This window comes from Lactuca sativa, chromosome 6, assembly GCF_002870075.4.
Source record: "Lactuca sativa cultivar Salinas chromosome 6, Lsat_Salinas_v11, whole genome shotgun sequence".
NCBI lineage: Eukaryota > Viridiplantae > Streptophyta > Magnoliopsida > Asterales > Asteraceae > Lactuca > Lactuca sativa.
Window position 1 is genome coordinate 151283932 of NC_056628.2, and position 16316 is coordinate 151300247.

General features: G+C 33.4%; 1 protein-coding gene across 1 annotated transcript; it reads left to right on the top strand.

The window, feature by feature from the left end:
* Positions 1-7484: 7484 nt before the first annotated feature.
* LOC111890839 (uncharacterized) lies at positions 7485-10179 on the top strand. Its single transcript, XM_023886918.2, has 5 exons — positions 7485-8857; positions 8947-9019; positions 9086-9261; positions 9341-9440; positions 9562-10179. Exons 1-5 carry the CDS (start codon positions 7485-7487, stop codon positions 10177-10179), a joined length of 2340 nt encoding a protein of 779 aa, XP_023742686.2.
* The last annotated feature ends 6137 nt before the right edge of the window (positions 10180-16316 follow it).

The window sequence follows — 16316 nt, forward strand, 5'->3', positions numbered from 1 at the left end:
ATGTAATGTTATCTATGATATTTTTTTATGAATTATTTACAATTTGTATGAATGTAATTTTAATATTGTCATGGTCTAATCCAAAAAATTAAAAATATTTTAATTTGTATGAACGTAATTTATATTTTATATTTGTATGAACGTAATTTTAATATTGTCATGGTCTAATACAAAAGATCCTCTTATGAATTATTTACAGTTTGTATGAACTTAGTAATTTTATATTGTCATTCTGTAATCCAAAAAATTACAAATATTTAAGAAAAAAAAAATTATATTGTCATTCTCTAATCTAAAAAATTACAAATATACGTAAAGTAGTAAATCAACGTAAATATGTAAACATGTCCTTTTTAGTCATTTTATATGTAAAAGTTAAACCAAACACTTTAACTTTTGACTTTTTACCTTCAAAAGTTAATCCAAACACTTTTTAAAAAATAACTTTTGTAAAAAGTTCTTTTGCAAAAAGTCCTTTTACAAAAAGGACTTTTGCCCCACAAAAGTTAATCCAAACACCCCCTAAGCAAAGGTAGCAAAGGGTGACTCAATGTTTGTCATAGTTCGTTGGAGCGTGTGTGGTTTACCGGCACATCGAATAGGTGACTGAAACATGTGAGGGCATCATGTAGTTTGCATGGTTATTCACACCCGCTTTGTGATCCTCGGCATCCCAGTCACAAACAAGAGGGGCATATCGAGATTTAAACATGTCATTGAAATGTTCAATGAATCTCATAGGATCTAGGAGTTTTCATAGATTTAAAACTTAAATTTATTTTTTCGTTTTTCATGGTGGAAATTAGTGAATCGTCATTCACTTACCTTCAAATGTTCTGCAATTTGGGTTACGACATCCCTCTCCCGAGTTGTAGAATATTGTGTTGGGTCCTAGCCTTAGTATCTCATTTGGGTGATTTACTAAGGACTCAATCAATCAACTAACTTGAATTCGTTTTCTCCCGTTTTGTAGATGTCAAAGTTCGAGAACTATGGTCTTCCCAAATCCCGTGGAACAAGCTTTCCACATGAACATGATATTCCACGATTCGATCAAGGAATAAGAAATCATGCTTCACTTCCTCCACCTCCTCCAATTATTCTCCCTAACCTACAAGTTCAAAGGCTTGAAAAAGTTCAAGATCACTCAAGCCCTTTTGGCAAGTAAACATAAAGAAGGAAAGTCGGTGTGTGCACACGTCCTAGGGATGAAGTCACACATTGATAGGTTAAGAATGTTGGGATCCGTTGTCTGTGAGGAAATGGCTGTTGATTGGGTTCTTCAGTCACTTCCTAACTCATATAGTGAGTTCGTAAGAGAGTACTATATGATGAACCGCGATGTGACCCTTATAGATCTCACCTATATGCTTATTGCTGCTGAATCAACAATGGTTTAGCGCAATAGAAAAGCAAAGTTGATTGGTGAATCTACCTTCAAGACCTCTATGCATATAGACAATGGCAACGAAAGACATGCTATGATCGAAAAGTTTGATCATTAGAGAAAGGAAATGTCTGAAGTAATTCCATGTCATGTTCCAAAAGAGTCAATTTGCTTTTATTGCCAAGAGAAAAGGCATTGGAGACGAAGCTGCCCCATTTACCTAAGAGATCTAAGAGATGGGAGAGTCAAAACGTATGACTCTGCTTTAGGTAAAATCCATTGACTAACTCTTTTAAGCTTCTATTCTAGATTATTAATACATAATGTGATAAGATTACAATTTATGTTTGTAGGATCGAAGAAAAGAAAGGAAGCTTAAGGGAAGAAGTGAGCAAAATCTAACCGTGAAGAAATGGATTTCGATCGCATTACTTGAAGATTAGATTCTTGAGCTACTACTTAGATTTAGAATTGAATAGAATTAGAAATATGTATTAGCATAGTTTTTCAATGAATTGCATTGTAAGGACAAATTTTTCCGCAATAAAATAAATTTTGATTTTATATTATTTATTTATCCTTGCAATGGCATGCATGAAAATTGATGTTTGAGCATTTCTAATATTAGCAATAATGGATTTGATTCTTAATTATATTATTTGTGGAAATGTCGAGAATTTACCAAATAGGGAGAGTTTCTCATCGCCCAAGTTTCAATTGGACAGAAACTTGGAATCATGCAACTTGGTTGCACGATGAATGAGAAATTTCATATTTGGAAATTAGACTAATTCAGTGACAAAGTGTCAAGTGAAGGACTAGGAGATCGAGCACACAAAGTTGCGTGTTAATTAAGTCCACCACAAGAGTAACAAAGATATTCGTCATAATTTACTAAGGGTTTAGTAAATATGATTACACTTATAAGATTAAGTGTAATTGTGAATTGATTAAAAGGGTTTAAATCAATAGCAAAACGAATAAGAAGAATCAAGTAGGCAGAAAGATAAAAGTTTCTCCATTCTAAGAAGAAGGGAGAGTAGCTTTTATGCTTTATGATAGGTCTTAATGATTAAGAACCATATCTCAATTGATCCTCTAGGTGAGTCTTAGTACAATTGTATGTCTAAGAAGAGGAATCAAGAATTGAAGAAATGGTTAAATCAAGAAGTAAATCATACTTTGTTCCAAAACAAGTCTTAGAGTTAAGATTGTGACATTGAGTGGATAAGTATTAAGAAGGTTTATAACATTCATCAAATGTGGAAAGTTGTGATGTCTTGGATAAGACAAAGACCAACTAGGACCAATTTATGAAATGTTTTGATAAAAGCTACACTAACTCTTGAATATTTGTTTGTCAAAAAATGGTTATTGACAAGAGAATCTTATATGTCAAGGAGTCAGTGGGAGTCTAAATGGTCTTGAAAGGTTTCAAGAACAAATCAAATAAACCTTATCGATCATCACTAGCACACGAGTTGAGGTTTACAACCTATCGTGTTGACATTATTTTGTTTCTGTGCCAATCCAATCGAGTTAATTATGCATGTGAGTCCTATAAGTTCTCATTTGAATGCATAAAAGGCAAGGACCTTGATCAATGGAAAGTACATTGATAAGAAAAGGTGAGCTGCTTAACTACTTGGAAGACATGGTGGGCAGCTGTGCTACCATAAGGCAAGAAATCGAGATTAAGAAAGTTCGATCCATATGAGTTTAAATTAGTCGTAAACCTTGGCTTTAGGAAATTCACATGGATAAGAACACATACACCGTTTAAATCTAAGTGTCATAAGATTTTCTCCTTCATGAAAATGATCGTGAGGAAATGCTTTCACTAAGAAAGATTTGAAGAAGATAGTGATTGTAAAACTGCATTCTCGAATTCAATCATGGTTACAATATCACTTTCCATGATTTGAATTGTGAGGTTTGGCAATTAGTCTTAATTGTTTAGACACACATATGAACTATCTAAGGCAAAGGTGTATAAGTTCAAAAGGCCTTGATAAAAGGTTATCAAAGCATTAAGTATTAGAAACATGGACTTATGAAATTCAATAGGTATTGTTTTTCTGAAAGTTAAGATGTTTATGAATACATGTCGAAGCTAGTGGGAGCATAAGTGTTATGTTTATAATAATCATCATGATAGTGGGAGCATAAATGTTATGATTGTATGATTATTATGGAAAGTATTGCAAGTTAGCAATATTAATTATAGAAAACAAGAGTTATACTTTGCAAAGTTGCAAGAGTTGTAAAGTTGTTTTGCTATAATTAAGGGAGAGAATATTATGCTTCATTTCAAATCTAAAGGCTTAGGTTGAGAAATGTTAATAAATTTAGTCAAAGGTACATAGTGTGTTCTCAAAACTTCGATTATGATTACGACATTCCTCTTCACAATTCGAATTTTAAGAACATAGCAAATAAAACATTATGGCAAAAGATTGATAAAGTATCAAATCTTTATGTAAGACATTATGCATCGTGTCCCATACGCTTCGGGTATAGGATCAATTGCAAATGCTATAATATTTGACCATTCTAAAATTTTCCAAATGTCTAGCGCATTTAGAGGGAAAAGGGACAAGAATCGGTTTTGGCTAAAATAAACAACTATCAAAGGACAATCCAAAGTTCTCCGAGGATTGGTCGCTTATGAATAGTTGGAAGTATAGTATTGGAAAAATATGGAAATGTTTCCATATTGGATGGACCATATCGACATTATTATGAATAGATAAGATTCTATTAAGAATGAGTTGTCATATGGAAAATATGGAAACGTGTCAATATTGGGAATTAAATATTGAAAACCTATGACTAGATTAGAAACTTTTATGCAAAAGGATGTTCAAAGGAAAGTACTTTGAGTGAGAGACATCATATCTAAGGAATTGTATTGTAACAATATCTGATAGAGGACTTTGTAATTCATTGGCAATAGTCTTTGTGACTTTGGTGCAATGATATTACGAAAGGATCATTGCATAAAATCACTACAAGAAAAAGTCGAAATAACTACGGAAATTCGCTACGAACGTAGAAACCATAGTTATTCTGCTATGGAATATGCTACAGAATGGCTTGTCGTTACTATTTTGCTATGGAATTTGCTACAGAATTACATTCCGTAGGTAACGTTTGAATAACTACGGAATTTTGCTACAGAATTTAAAATCGTAGCTATTCTACTATGGAAGATGCTACGAACAAGTTAGACGTAGGTGTATTTGCTACGGAATTAACTACGGAATTGCATTCTATAGCTAACATTTGGATAACTACAAAATTTTGCTACAAAGTCGTAATCCGTAGTTTTCATGCTACAAGATTTGCTACATAATTATGAGGCGTAGGTATTTTGCTACAATTGTTGCTACATATTAAATTTTGTAGTTAGTTTGCTACAAAAATTGTTACGGAGTCAAAATCTGTAGCTATGTCGCTACAGAATTTGCTACAAGATCGAAGGTCGTAGCTACTATACTATAATATAAAAACCTTAAATATTATACAATAGAAGTTTCCAATATGCAATTTTAAGTGTTTGGAGGTTTCTCAAGTAAAGTTTAATCCCTTAAAACTGAAATTCGAATTGCAATTTCTAATTACTTAATTAAAAATTATTTTTATATTTTAAACATTAAATAAAAATATAAATAACCAATATAAAGTAAAATACATTTTAGACCTTAGACCGATTTATGGTTTTTATAAAGTAAAATACATTTTAGACCTTAGACCGATTTATGGTTTTAGTATTCACACCGAGGAAACCGATTCAAGGAAACCAAACCATCAGATTGTTTATGCATTTGTGTATACCAAACCAGATTGTTTATATATGCAGGTGTGTTTGTGTATAATGCGTAGTAAGGGAAAAATAAATAGAAGTGAATGTAAGTTGCTTTTTCCTGCCAGGGGTATTTAAGTCTTTTTTTAGTTTTTTGAAGCCTTCAATCCTCAATGGTCTAAAATCTAAATTAATAATCATAAAATTTGTACAACTAATTTTTTTATTTGAGCATTAATGTCGTTAATTTGTAGATTTTAGTAGTTTTTCCTGCCAGGGGTATTTAAGTCTTTTTTAGTTTTTTTTCGAGCCTACAATTGTCAATGGTCTATAATTTGAATTAATAATGATACAATAAAAAATATAAAACCCTAACGTAATTACCAAATCCTTTTTTTTACATTCACATTCCCGCTCAAGATTTCCAAGCTTCCAATCTCCTTTGCGATTTTATCTCTGACGAAGGCAAGTACCTGCGATAATTCCTTTGATCTCTGGCATATTCGATGATGTCTCTCTTATCCTATGAGATTGACGATAAATTCAACCAACAACAATTCTTACCACCTCAATAGTTCTGTGCCGCCCCTCAAAAATTCCTGAGAAGAAGGGATTTAATCTAGTTCTGGTACCAATTAAATTTCATACGAACTTGTTTTCGTTACATCCGAATTCTATAAAGCAAGGGCTTCAGTCAATTTCCAGGTTAGCATCCATATTACATGTAATGCTGTTTAATCACTTCCTCTGTGTAATATTTTCTTTCTTCTAGTTGTTTTGCATCTCCTGTGAACCTTCCAAATAGTCTCATGATTTCCTTATTTTCTTTCTTCCTCTGTGTACACTTTTCTTTCTTTGACATTTTGTAATTAAGTGTTAGCAATTGCACTTTTAGATCAGGTGCTAGTGATTTACATTTGTGTTTTCTCATAGTATGAGTTTTTTTTTTATATTAGTGAAATTGCCTGGAATACTCCTTTTCTTCATATGTACATGTAATCTTAGTTGTTTGTTTTCCTATTTTCGTTTCTGGACTGACTAAAATGCGCATTATATTTGGGAAAATTTTCATTAATGTTGTTGATGTGGTGATGCTTGCATCTGTTTGCTATTTTACTACTATTTCTTAAGTTTTGGTGGGGTTTTGACTTATATTCCTATGATATAACCATGTTGTTTCTAATCTTTTGGTCCGGGTTTTGACTAAAATGCCCTTCATGTGTGGGCAAAATTTCATTAATGATGTTGATGCTATGGTTTCCATTGGACTTATGCCCAGATGTGGCTGGTTTGTTAAGTGTCATTGTTAGTAGAATAATTTACTGTCTATTTTCGCATCTAACTTTTTTTTTTGTTATTTTGTTTTTTTACAGTTTTGGTCTACATACACAAATACTAGAAATGAGCAATACTGATCGGAATTGGATGTATGAAAGGCTAGACGCAGATGGATTCATATCTCCTATTTTCAGAAAAGGATTGAAGAATTTCATCGAATTTGCTTATAGCAATCCAAGTTTTATGGATGGAGAAAAAATTAAATGTCCGTGCAAAAAATGCCTTAACAGACCATATCGAGAAGTTGAAGATGTAATGTTGCACTTGTGTAAGTTTGATTTTATTCCAAACTACTATTTGTGGGATAGACATGGAGAAAAAACAATGGCTTGCACTTCATCACAGAAGGATGACACAACCATGAGTTTGAATGAACAACATGAACCGTCTTATAGGGAAATGGTTTTGGATGTTGCAGGCCCTGATTTCATGACAAGGCATATCGATGAGGAGCCAAATCCAGAAGATAAGAAATTTTTTGATATGCTTAAGGCTGCCGATAGAGAGTTGTGGTATGGTTGTGAAAAAGTAACACAATTGTCAGTTGTGGCTCGGTTATTGAATATCAAATCAGAATATCGCATTCCTGAGCAATGTTTTGATTCAATTTGTCAATTGATGAAGGATAGTTTACCAAAAGGCAATACCATGGTTGATAGTTTATATGAGACAAAAAAATTAATACAAGGACTTGGTTTGCCTGTGGAATTGATTGACTATTGTATGTATGGATGCATGTTATATTGGAGAGGCGATAAAGATCTTGATCAATGCAAATTTTGTGAAGTGCCAAGGTTTAAAAAGTCAAGAAATTCTTCTAAGTGTTCACGTGTACCTTTCGCTCGAATGCATTATTTACCTTTGACTCCAAGGCTAAAGAGATTGTATGCTTCTCAAGCAACAACTGCTTTTATGTGATGGCATGCTCAAGATCATGGACATGATACTGGAGTTATGTGTCACCCGTCTGATTCTGAAGCTTGGAAGCAATTTGATGTTATCCATCCATTATTTGCAGCCGAAAAGCGTAATGTTTGGTTGGGACTATGCACAGATGGGTTTCAGCCCCATGGAACCTCAGGCTCACAACATTCAACGTGGCCCATTATAATTACACCCTATAATTTGCCACCGTCTATGTGTATGAAAGAGCCTTACATGTTTTTGACTACAATTGTGCCCGGACCTAAAAACCCTAAGCAAAAGTTAGATGTTTTCCTTCAACCTGTTATAACAGAACTAAAAGACTTATGGGAAGAAGGCACCGTAACTTATGATGTATCACTTAGACAAAATTTTCAAATGATAGCCGCTTTAATGTGGACAATTAGCGATTTCCCTGCATATGGCATGCTATCTGGTTGGGCAACTGCAGGTAAGCTAGCATGTCCACATTGTGGAAAATATTCACAAGCATTTAGGCTGCCAAATGGTCAAAAGATATCTTGGTTTGATTGCCATAGAAGGTTTCTTAAATCTTATCACCCATTCAGATTTAATAAGACAAAGTTCACCAAGAACCATATAGAACTAAGGGATCCTCCTCCAATTTTGAATGGCGCAAATATTTTAAGAGAAATTGAAGACTTTGGCTTGTTAAAAGTGACAGAACTTAATGTCGAGCAAGTAAATAAATCATGTAGTAAAAATTTTGAATGTGGTTGGAAAAAAAGAAGCATATTCTGGGATTTGCCATATTGGAAAACAAATTTAATAAGACATAATTTTGATGTTATGCACATTGAGAAGAATTTTTTTGAGAATTTGTTTTACACAGTAATGGATGTTAAGGACAAGACAAAGGATAATGCAAATGCAAGAGCTGATTTAAAAGTCTTCTGTAACAGAAAAGGTTTTGGGAAAAATCAAGTTACATGTCAGTATACAAAAGCACCTTATGCATTATGCAAGGAGCAAAAAAGAGTCATATGTAAATGGGTGGAGAATTTGAGTTTCCCAGATGGTTATGTGTCGAATCTAGGGAGGTGTGTAGACTTGAGCACACATAGACTGTTTGGAATGAAGAGTCATGACTGTCATGTTTTTATGCAAAGATTGTTGCCGATTGCATTTCGCGAGATGCTGCCAACCAAGGTATGGGAAGCAATTACTGAGTTAAGTCTTTTCTTTAGAAGCTTAACCGCAACAGTAATTACTGTTGAAGACATGAAAAAGATTGAAGCTGAAATTCCTGTAATTCTTTGTAAATTGGAGGAAATATTTGTCCCTGGCTTTTTTGACTCGATGGAACATTTACCGATACATTTGCCATATGAAGCAAAGATAGCAGGTCCCGTTCAATATCGCTGGATGTATCCATTTGAAAGGTTAATCAATTTAGTGCTTCACATTATGTTTTAAACATTTAACTGTTGAATCTTGGTTAACTTTTATATATTACCTTTTTGTATTGTAGATTGCTGCATCAGTTGAAAAAGGATGTTAAAAATAAAGCTAGAGTTGAAGGGTCAATTTGCAATGCATACTTGGTTCGTGAAGCCTCAAACTTTTGCTCTCACTATTTTGAGCCCCATGTTTATACACGTAGCTGAAAGCTGCCTCGTAATGATGAAGGAGGAGCTGAAGATGTTGATGAAGAAAAGTTGAGTATATTTTCACATGTTGGTCGCCCATATGGGAAACTCAAGAGTAGAAGGTTGAGTGATAAGGAGTTTAATGTATTACATTCTTACATACTATTTAATGAAGAAAAGGTGCAACCTTATGTCAAGTAAGAGTTAAATCAACAATTCTGAGTCATTTATTATTCAACTTTACATGATTTCAAATTAATTTAATTATCTTTACAGAGAATATGAAAACTTGTTAAAAGAACTATATCCTGATATAAACGAACATGATCTCATGGCAGAAGTTGATACAAACTTTGCTTCCTGGTTTGAGAATTATGTAAGTGCTCAAGATTGTATTATTATTATTATTATTATTATTATTATTATTATTATTATTATTATTATTATTATTATTATTATTGTCGATTGATTTCTGTAATTCTCTTCCTGTACTATAGGCACGTCAAAATCAAATAAAGAACAAGTATATACATGATCTTTCAAGAAGGCCAATAAGGACGGTGAAATTATATAACGTGTACTATGTCAATGGTTATAAGTTTCATACAGAATCACATGGTGCTAACAAATCGACCATGAATAGTGGAGTTTGTATAAGTAGCGACTCTTGCGATTACTATGGCAGGTTGTTGGAAATATTAGAAGTTGAATATCCTGGTTTGCCAATTAAAAGCACGATCTTGTTCAACTGTGAATGGTATGATCCAACTCCTGATGTCGGAGTCAAGGTCCATAACCAATATAAATTGGTTGACATAAACAAACGAAGAAAGTTCAAGAAGTTCGAGCCATTTGTTTTAGCAATGCAAGCTACTCAAGTTTGCTACATTCCATACCCTAGCATGAAGCAAAACATGGCTGATTGGTTAGCGGTATTTAAAGTTAAACCACGTGGATGGATTGATGTAAAAAATGTTGATAATAAGACAAACAATGATGCTTTTCAAGAGGATGACGTTGAAGTAAATGAAATCGTTAGCCCTATGGAAGAACCAACCACAAGTTCACATGATGAAACAGTCCAGTATGATCTGAATGATGATGATAATGATTAAGTCCTTAGTATCGATTTTGTAGAAGCTTTTGAGATTTGTTTTTTGGTTTAAGTTGTTTCAGAAATTGGAACGATTGTAGATCTATCATAATTTTTTTTTCTAATTGGCATTTGGATAGTGGTATTGATTTGTTTGTTATATCATCATAGTGATTCTTCAACTGCTCTGTGTTGCTACTTCTCACCAGGGGTATTTAAATCTTTCCAATTTATCTTTCAGCCCTACAATCCTTTTGGTGGAAACTTTGGTTTGGGGAACAAATAATTTGGTCCCTGGTTACTTCCTACATGAAAGAACTTCTATTGTTGTTTTTAAGTTGATAACGATTCCTTATGACCATGCACATTTGTTTAGGTAAGAACAATTTAGAAATGATATATATTTGCAGTCTGACAGGATGACACAAAATTAGATACTTGTTACTTGTGTATTAGTATACAAAAAAGACCAATAGGTCTGACCATTTGTGTATAAACAATTATATCATTTCTATCCAAATTCATCGAATTATTATATGGTACCTTGCTTGATGGACTTTTTGACCATGTGGACGGTAATGCCCCCGACTCCTTTTGGCACCTGATGTGCCATTTGTTTGTCTACAATATTTTGATCATGAGGTGGAAGTGTTTGTCTACAATATTTTGATCATGAGGGGCAATTTTGTCACGGTTAAACAAATCACAACAAAGGGGCAGTTTGGTCAATATTGTTGAAATAGTTATTTTTAATCAAAAAACAATATGCAGGGGCAAGTATTCTTTATTTTCAAAATGTGTTACAGGTGCTAATCAGATAATTGCATTGCAGCAAAATGGGGTAGTTTAATAACAATTGCAGAAAAACCAACATATAGGGGCAATTTGGTCATAATTATAGCAAATCAACTAAACTGGAAACATCATTTCCCTATGTCAGAAAATGATACGTAAATGGTAGTTCCTGTTTAAATAAATTACTGTAATGGTCCATATGTCAGAAAAAGTTTAGTAAATGGTCCATGTATATACATTGTTTAAATGAATTTAACAAGCTTATATTTATTGAAAGAAATAAAGAATACTTTATATTTATTTATAAAAATAAAAATAACCTACTTAAATTTTCTGCAGTAAAATCAACATTGTTATGTCTTTTCATTTCTAAAAAATAATACAATAGTCTTCTATATTTGACAAAAATTCAAGAAGATATGACTTTTGACTTATTCCTCATTTATCTTAAATCTATACCAAATATAACCTTGTGTATTACCTTTTCCTGGTTCATATATACATCTTCACGTTTAATAAGTTATAAGCAAATTAGAAATTCAAAATTTTTAATATCTTCTTCCCACTCCCGGCAAAACAAATTTCCCTGAATCCACTCCCTTCAAAACCGTTTCCCTATTTATTGCCCACGTCGAGGAGAATTTTGAGTACACTTCAAGCATTCCTCTTGTCTTCTAGGTTTGTTCGCCGCTTTCAATCAGAGTGCTTCCCTCCCCAGGTACGCTTTATTTTACTTCTTCCCCTGTCTTCCTAATTTTTATGTATTGTAACTATCAGTAATAGGAAAATTAATAGTGGAGTTTTATTTGTGTTATCCTTGCTTCTATTGAGTATACTCCAATTGAAATTATCTTCTTCATCTTCTGTATATCGGTGACATTTCGGATATGAAAACCAATTATATGATCGACTTCTCTATTTTGTACAATTATATTCTGAAGTTGTTGTTTTGTAACATTATTATACCAAGCTTTGTTAGATTAACAGAACATATTAATGTTAACGTAAGTTTTTTCATACTAAATTGTTACAAATAAGTAACAATTGTCTTCTGGTTGAATTTTGAAATTCATTGTTTTATCTGTTATAAAGCATATATGAGTTCAGATGCCAATTTTGATGATTTCGCAACATAATTTTTACATTCACATCATTTGTCATTTACCCTATTTTAAATGTTCGTTATGTAGCATGGCACAATTTTTATTGATTTAATGATTCATTAACACTTGTTGTCTTTAGGAATCATACTTCCTGATTTTATCAAATTCTTTGTTAGTTTTGATGTACCCTAGTTGTATATGTGTCAACCTTGTCTACTATGTCATCTTCTATGAACATTTATTCCAACCACATCATGCCTAGTTGTAAAGTCAACATAATGTAATGGTTCCATCTTATGTTTCGTTGTCTTACTATATGTATATGGTGCAGCTAGCAGGAAAGATGTCTCAGTTCCCATTGAAAGGAGTTCCAACAAGGCCACACAAACATATGCATCGCCTGTTACAAAGGTCTACTAAGGAAGCTTCTTCACCTGCATTGTCATCGACTTCGGTCCCTCAATGTGGTACTGAATCAGCTCCAAGATCCACCCCTTCATTTGGTATTGTATCAGCTCCAAGATCCACCCCTGCATCCACAACAGCCCCATTGACTACCTCTACATCTACACCAACATTCACACGGACAACTTCTACTCCCCTGTTATTTGGTACTATATCAGCCCCACAATCCACCCCTTCATCTACAACAGCCCCATCCTATACCTCTGTATCCACACCGACATTCACATCAGCAACATCTACCCCGCTAATGTTTGGTACTCTATCAACCACTTCATCCACACCAGCCCCTTCATCAACACAAGCTAGATCATCTAGCCCTTTATCCACACCAGCTCCATCATCAACCCCTTCATCAATACCACTTCCATCATCCACCCCTTCATTTGGAGCAGACCCACAAACACCGCTTGATGAACAAAACGAAACACGAGAAGGACGCTTACGTATTACAGTTCAGGCAAAGGAGTAAGTTAAATTTGTAACTGAGTTTCATATATTAAAGATGTTTGCTTAATTTCATAATTTTTATCAAAGTTAAACATTACAACCATATTATATTGTTTGTTTTGTCATGTAGGTTATCACCTTTAGGGAAATGTTCAAACATAATAACAAAAACATTCCACGATAAAGTGGACCCAAACGGAGATAAGTGGGCAACTTTAAGCGAAGAGACAAAACAATTTTATTGGGAAGAGTTTCAGGTAAATGGTTTATTATTAATGCTTTATTCAGTTATTAGGAACATCGATCATTTATGATAACTCAAATGTTATTATGTATTGTAGAAAAATGCTATTGGGATGTTGCAGTTGATAACTCAATCAAGGCTGCTTGGGAACATAAGGCCAAAGAAAGGTATCGACAGTATATCTATGACATGAGCAACCGAAATCCAACCCATGAAAAACCGTCTCACATAGAACAACAAGTGTGGAATGCTTGGAATGCAATATGGAATTCAGAGGAGTTCAAGAAAAAATCAGAGGAAAATAAAAAAATAGGCGTAAAGGTGTAGTGGGTGGTAAAGCCCCACCTACTCACAATGGAGGATCTGCTTCTCATAAGCAAATTGCTCTTGATATGGTAAGTGTTTTTTTACTGGTTCATATCATTATGATAACATCATATTTTCAATTGATCCAATGGAGGTGTGTCTTGAGTGTTATGGCATCACACTTATTTTTTATTTATGCTAATATATTTCATTTGATACATCTTCTGGTGAGATTTTATATATTTGTGATATTAATGTTAGGAGGAATATACGGGAAAAGCTCCATCAGTCTATGATGTATTCATGTTTACTCATACTAAGGATCATGACGGAAAGACATTCCTAGATGACAAAGCGAAAAAAGTTCATGTAAGTTTATTTAAGTAATTATATAATATTAAATTAAAGATGTTGTATAAATTGTATATTAATACCATGATAACATTGTAGGATTTTATTGAGTCTAGACGCGCGGATTTGGAACTATTAGGAGAGGAAGTTGATGAAAATGAGTTGTTTTATACGGCTGTTGGAGGACATGACTGTAAAAGAAGAATTTATGGGCTTGGATCATATGGCAGATCCATTTTTCCTATAGATTCTTCTAAAACATGTTCTTCACAGGATACAAATTATGAAAAACATCATCTCGAAACCAAGATCCAAAAGCTAGAGGAAACTATAGTGCAACAAAGAATCGAGTTGGATGAAGTGAGAAACACAATCAATGATATGAGAAACGCGACTAACTAGTGAAATTTTCTTTATTTGTTCAGTTATCATTTGTAACTACATTTTAGTTTTTAAATAATTTATCTCATGTTATGGACAAAGTATGAAAACATTGGATGATACCATGTTTTTATTAAGAACTTATGAAATTTTCTTTATTTGTTCGTTTATCATTTGTGTGTATTTTGCTATGGAATTGATCTTGTCACCATTTTTCGTTATGAAACTACTACGCAGTTATTTTCATATGCATCTATATATGAATTTATTTTATAGTTAAATTGCTATGGATTTTCTACGAAAGTTATTTCGTCATGTTTTTTTTGCTATGGAAGTAGACTGTAGTTAATTTTCTACGAAAATTTTCCGTCTTGGAAATTGCTACAAATTTTTTTTTACGGAATTAGTCTGTAGTGAGTTTGCTACGAAATAGTTGCAATGAAATTAGTTCATAGTGATTTTGCTATGGAATATTTGCTACAAAATTAGTTTGTAGTTACTTTGCTACGGATTTGCTATGGAATGATCCGTAATTAATTAGCTACGGAAGTGTTATGGAAAATATTGTAGGTACTTCGCAACGGATTTACTACGGAAATTGTATGTAGCTATTTTGCTATGAAAGAAGGTTGTTGCAAATTCCGTAGCAAATTTGCTACAGATTCCGTAACAAGCCTTTAGCTACAAAGAATTTTACTATGGAATGGTGTCATAGCAAATTCCGTAGCTATTCACATTTACCTACGGAATTATAAACTTTAGCTACGGAATTTTTCCGTAGTTAAATCACCATTTTCTTGTAGTGAATGTTAGAATCTAGCATATTCTATAAGTGGCAAGAATTTGATATTCTTACACTTATGAAAAAGGATTGGGAGTTGTGAAATGAGAATGATTGAAAATGTGTTCAATTTGATCTATTTCACAAATTAAGAACCATAGGTAAACATTGTGTGCATGCTAGGAGCATGGGACAAGTGTTATAATTCAAGTAAGATGTTGATTACCCGAAACGACAAATAATGAGTAATCGATATGGTGATAAATAAAAGGTGTTTTATTTATGCTCAAAGGGTTGAGGCCATATGGGATTAGTATTATTCTTGTGTTTCACTTTGCATGTTTTGACTTCTTGAATAATTTAATTGGTTAAGAACAGTCAAATTATTCGAACGGGCCACAGTCGTTCATATGTTGGAAGTAAGTATGAATAAAGACTGTCGTGAATTGGTGTGTGGATTGTCTAAAGAGTATTAGACATAAGCAAATGTTTGCTGCAACGTTCATGAGTGCTTATGAATATGAATTTAAGCATTGGATCAAACCCACGCTCACTTAGATCACTCCATGGATTGTATCACGAGTGATTGGTGAGACGATAACATCTTATATTCTTGAAACCGAGATGTGTGAGTTGTATCTTGCGAATCGGTTGCACATTGATAATATGTAAACGCGCTAGTAACTTGGTGTTATAAAACATATTGTTGTGTGTGATTCGGTGCGTGAGTGCAAGCGAGCATTGTATCAAAGTTTATCCGTTCCTTTTATCCAAAGTAGGATAAAAACGATATCTATGGGCCCTTCGATGATTTGGTGATGACAAACGTAAATGCTCGGCCGGGCTAGGGCGAATTTGATTTGTTCAATTAGTCAGTCGTCATAAATTGGAAGTCGAGAAATAGTACACAGATAGAATGATTAGAAATCATGTCTCATACGATATCTAGAATGGAGGAATATATGATCCTTTATCTAAGGACACGCGTATCTGATAAGATCAGAGTTGACAGCGGCTTTGGAAAGCTACGATTGCAGATCATGATCTGAAGTCATACGCATAATAGTTATTAGACTTATCCAAGTGGGAGACTGTTGGATTAGTGTCTAAGTCCATAACTATTTTGGTATGTACTTGACCCGATGGTGCATGGTCCTTTTGGGTTGCCTTCACCAAAGCAACTTGATAGGATGAATTATGGAGAGAAAGGATTAAATATGATTTATTAATATATTATGGGAATAATATATTAAAGGAGAAATCATATTGTTTAATTAATATTAGTT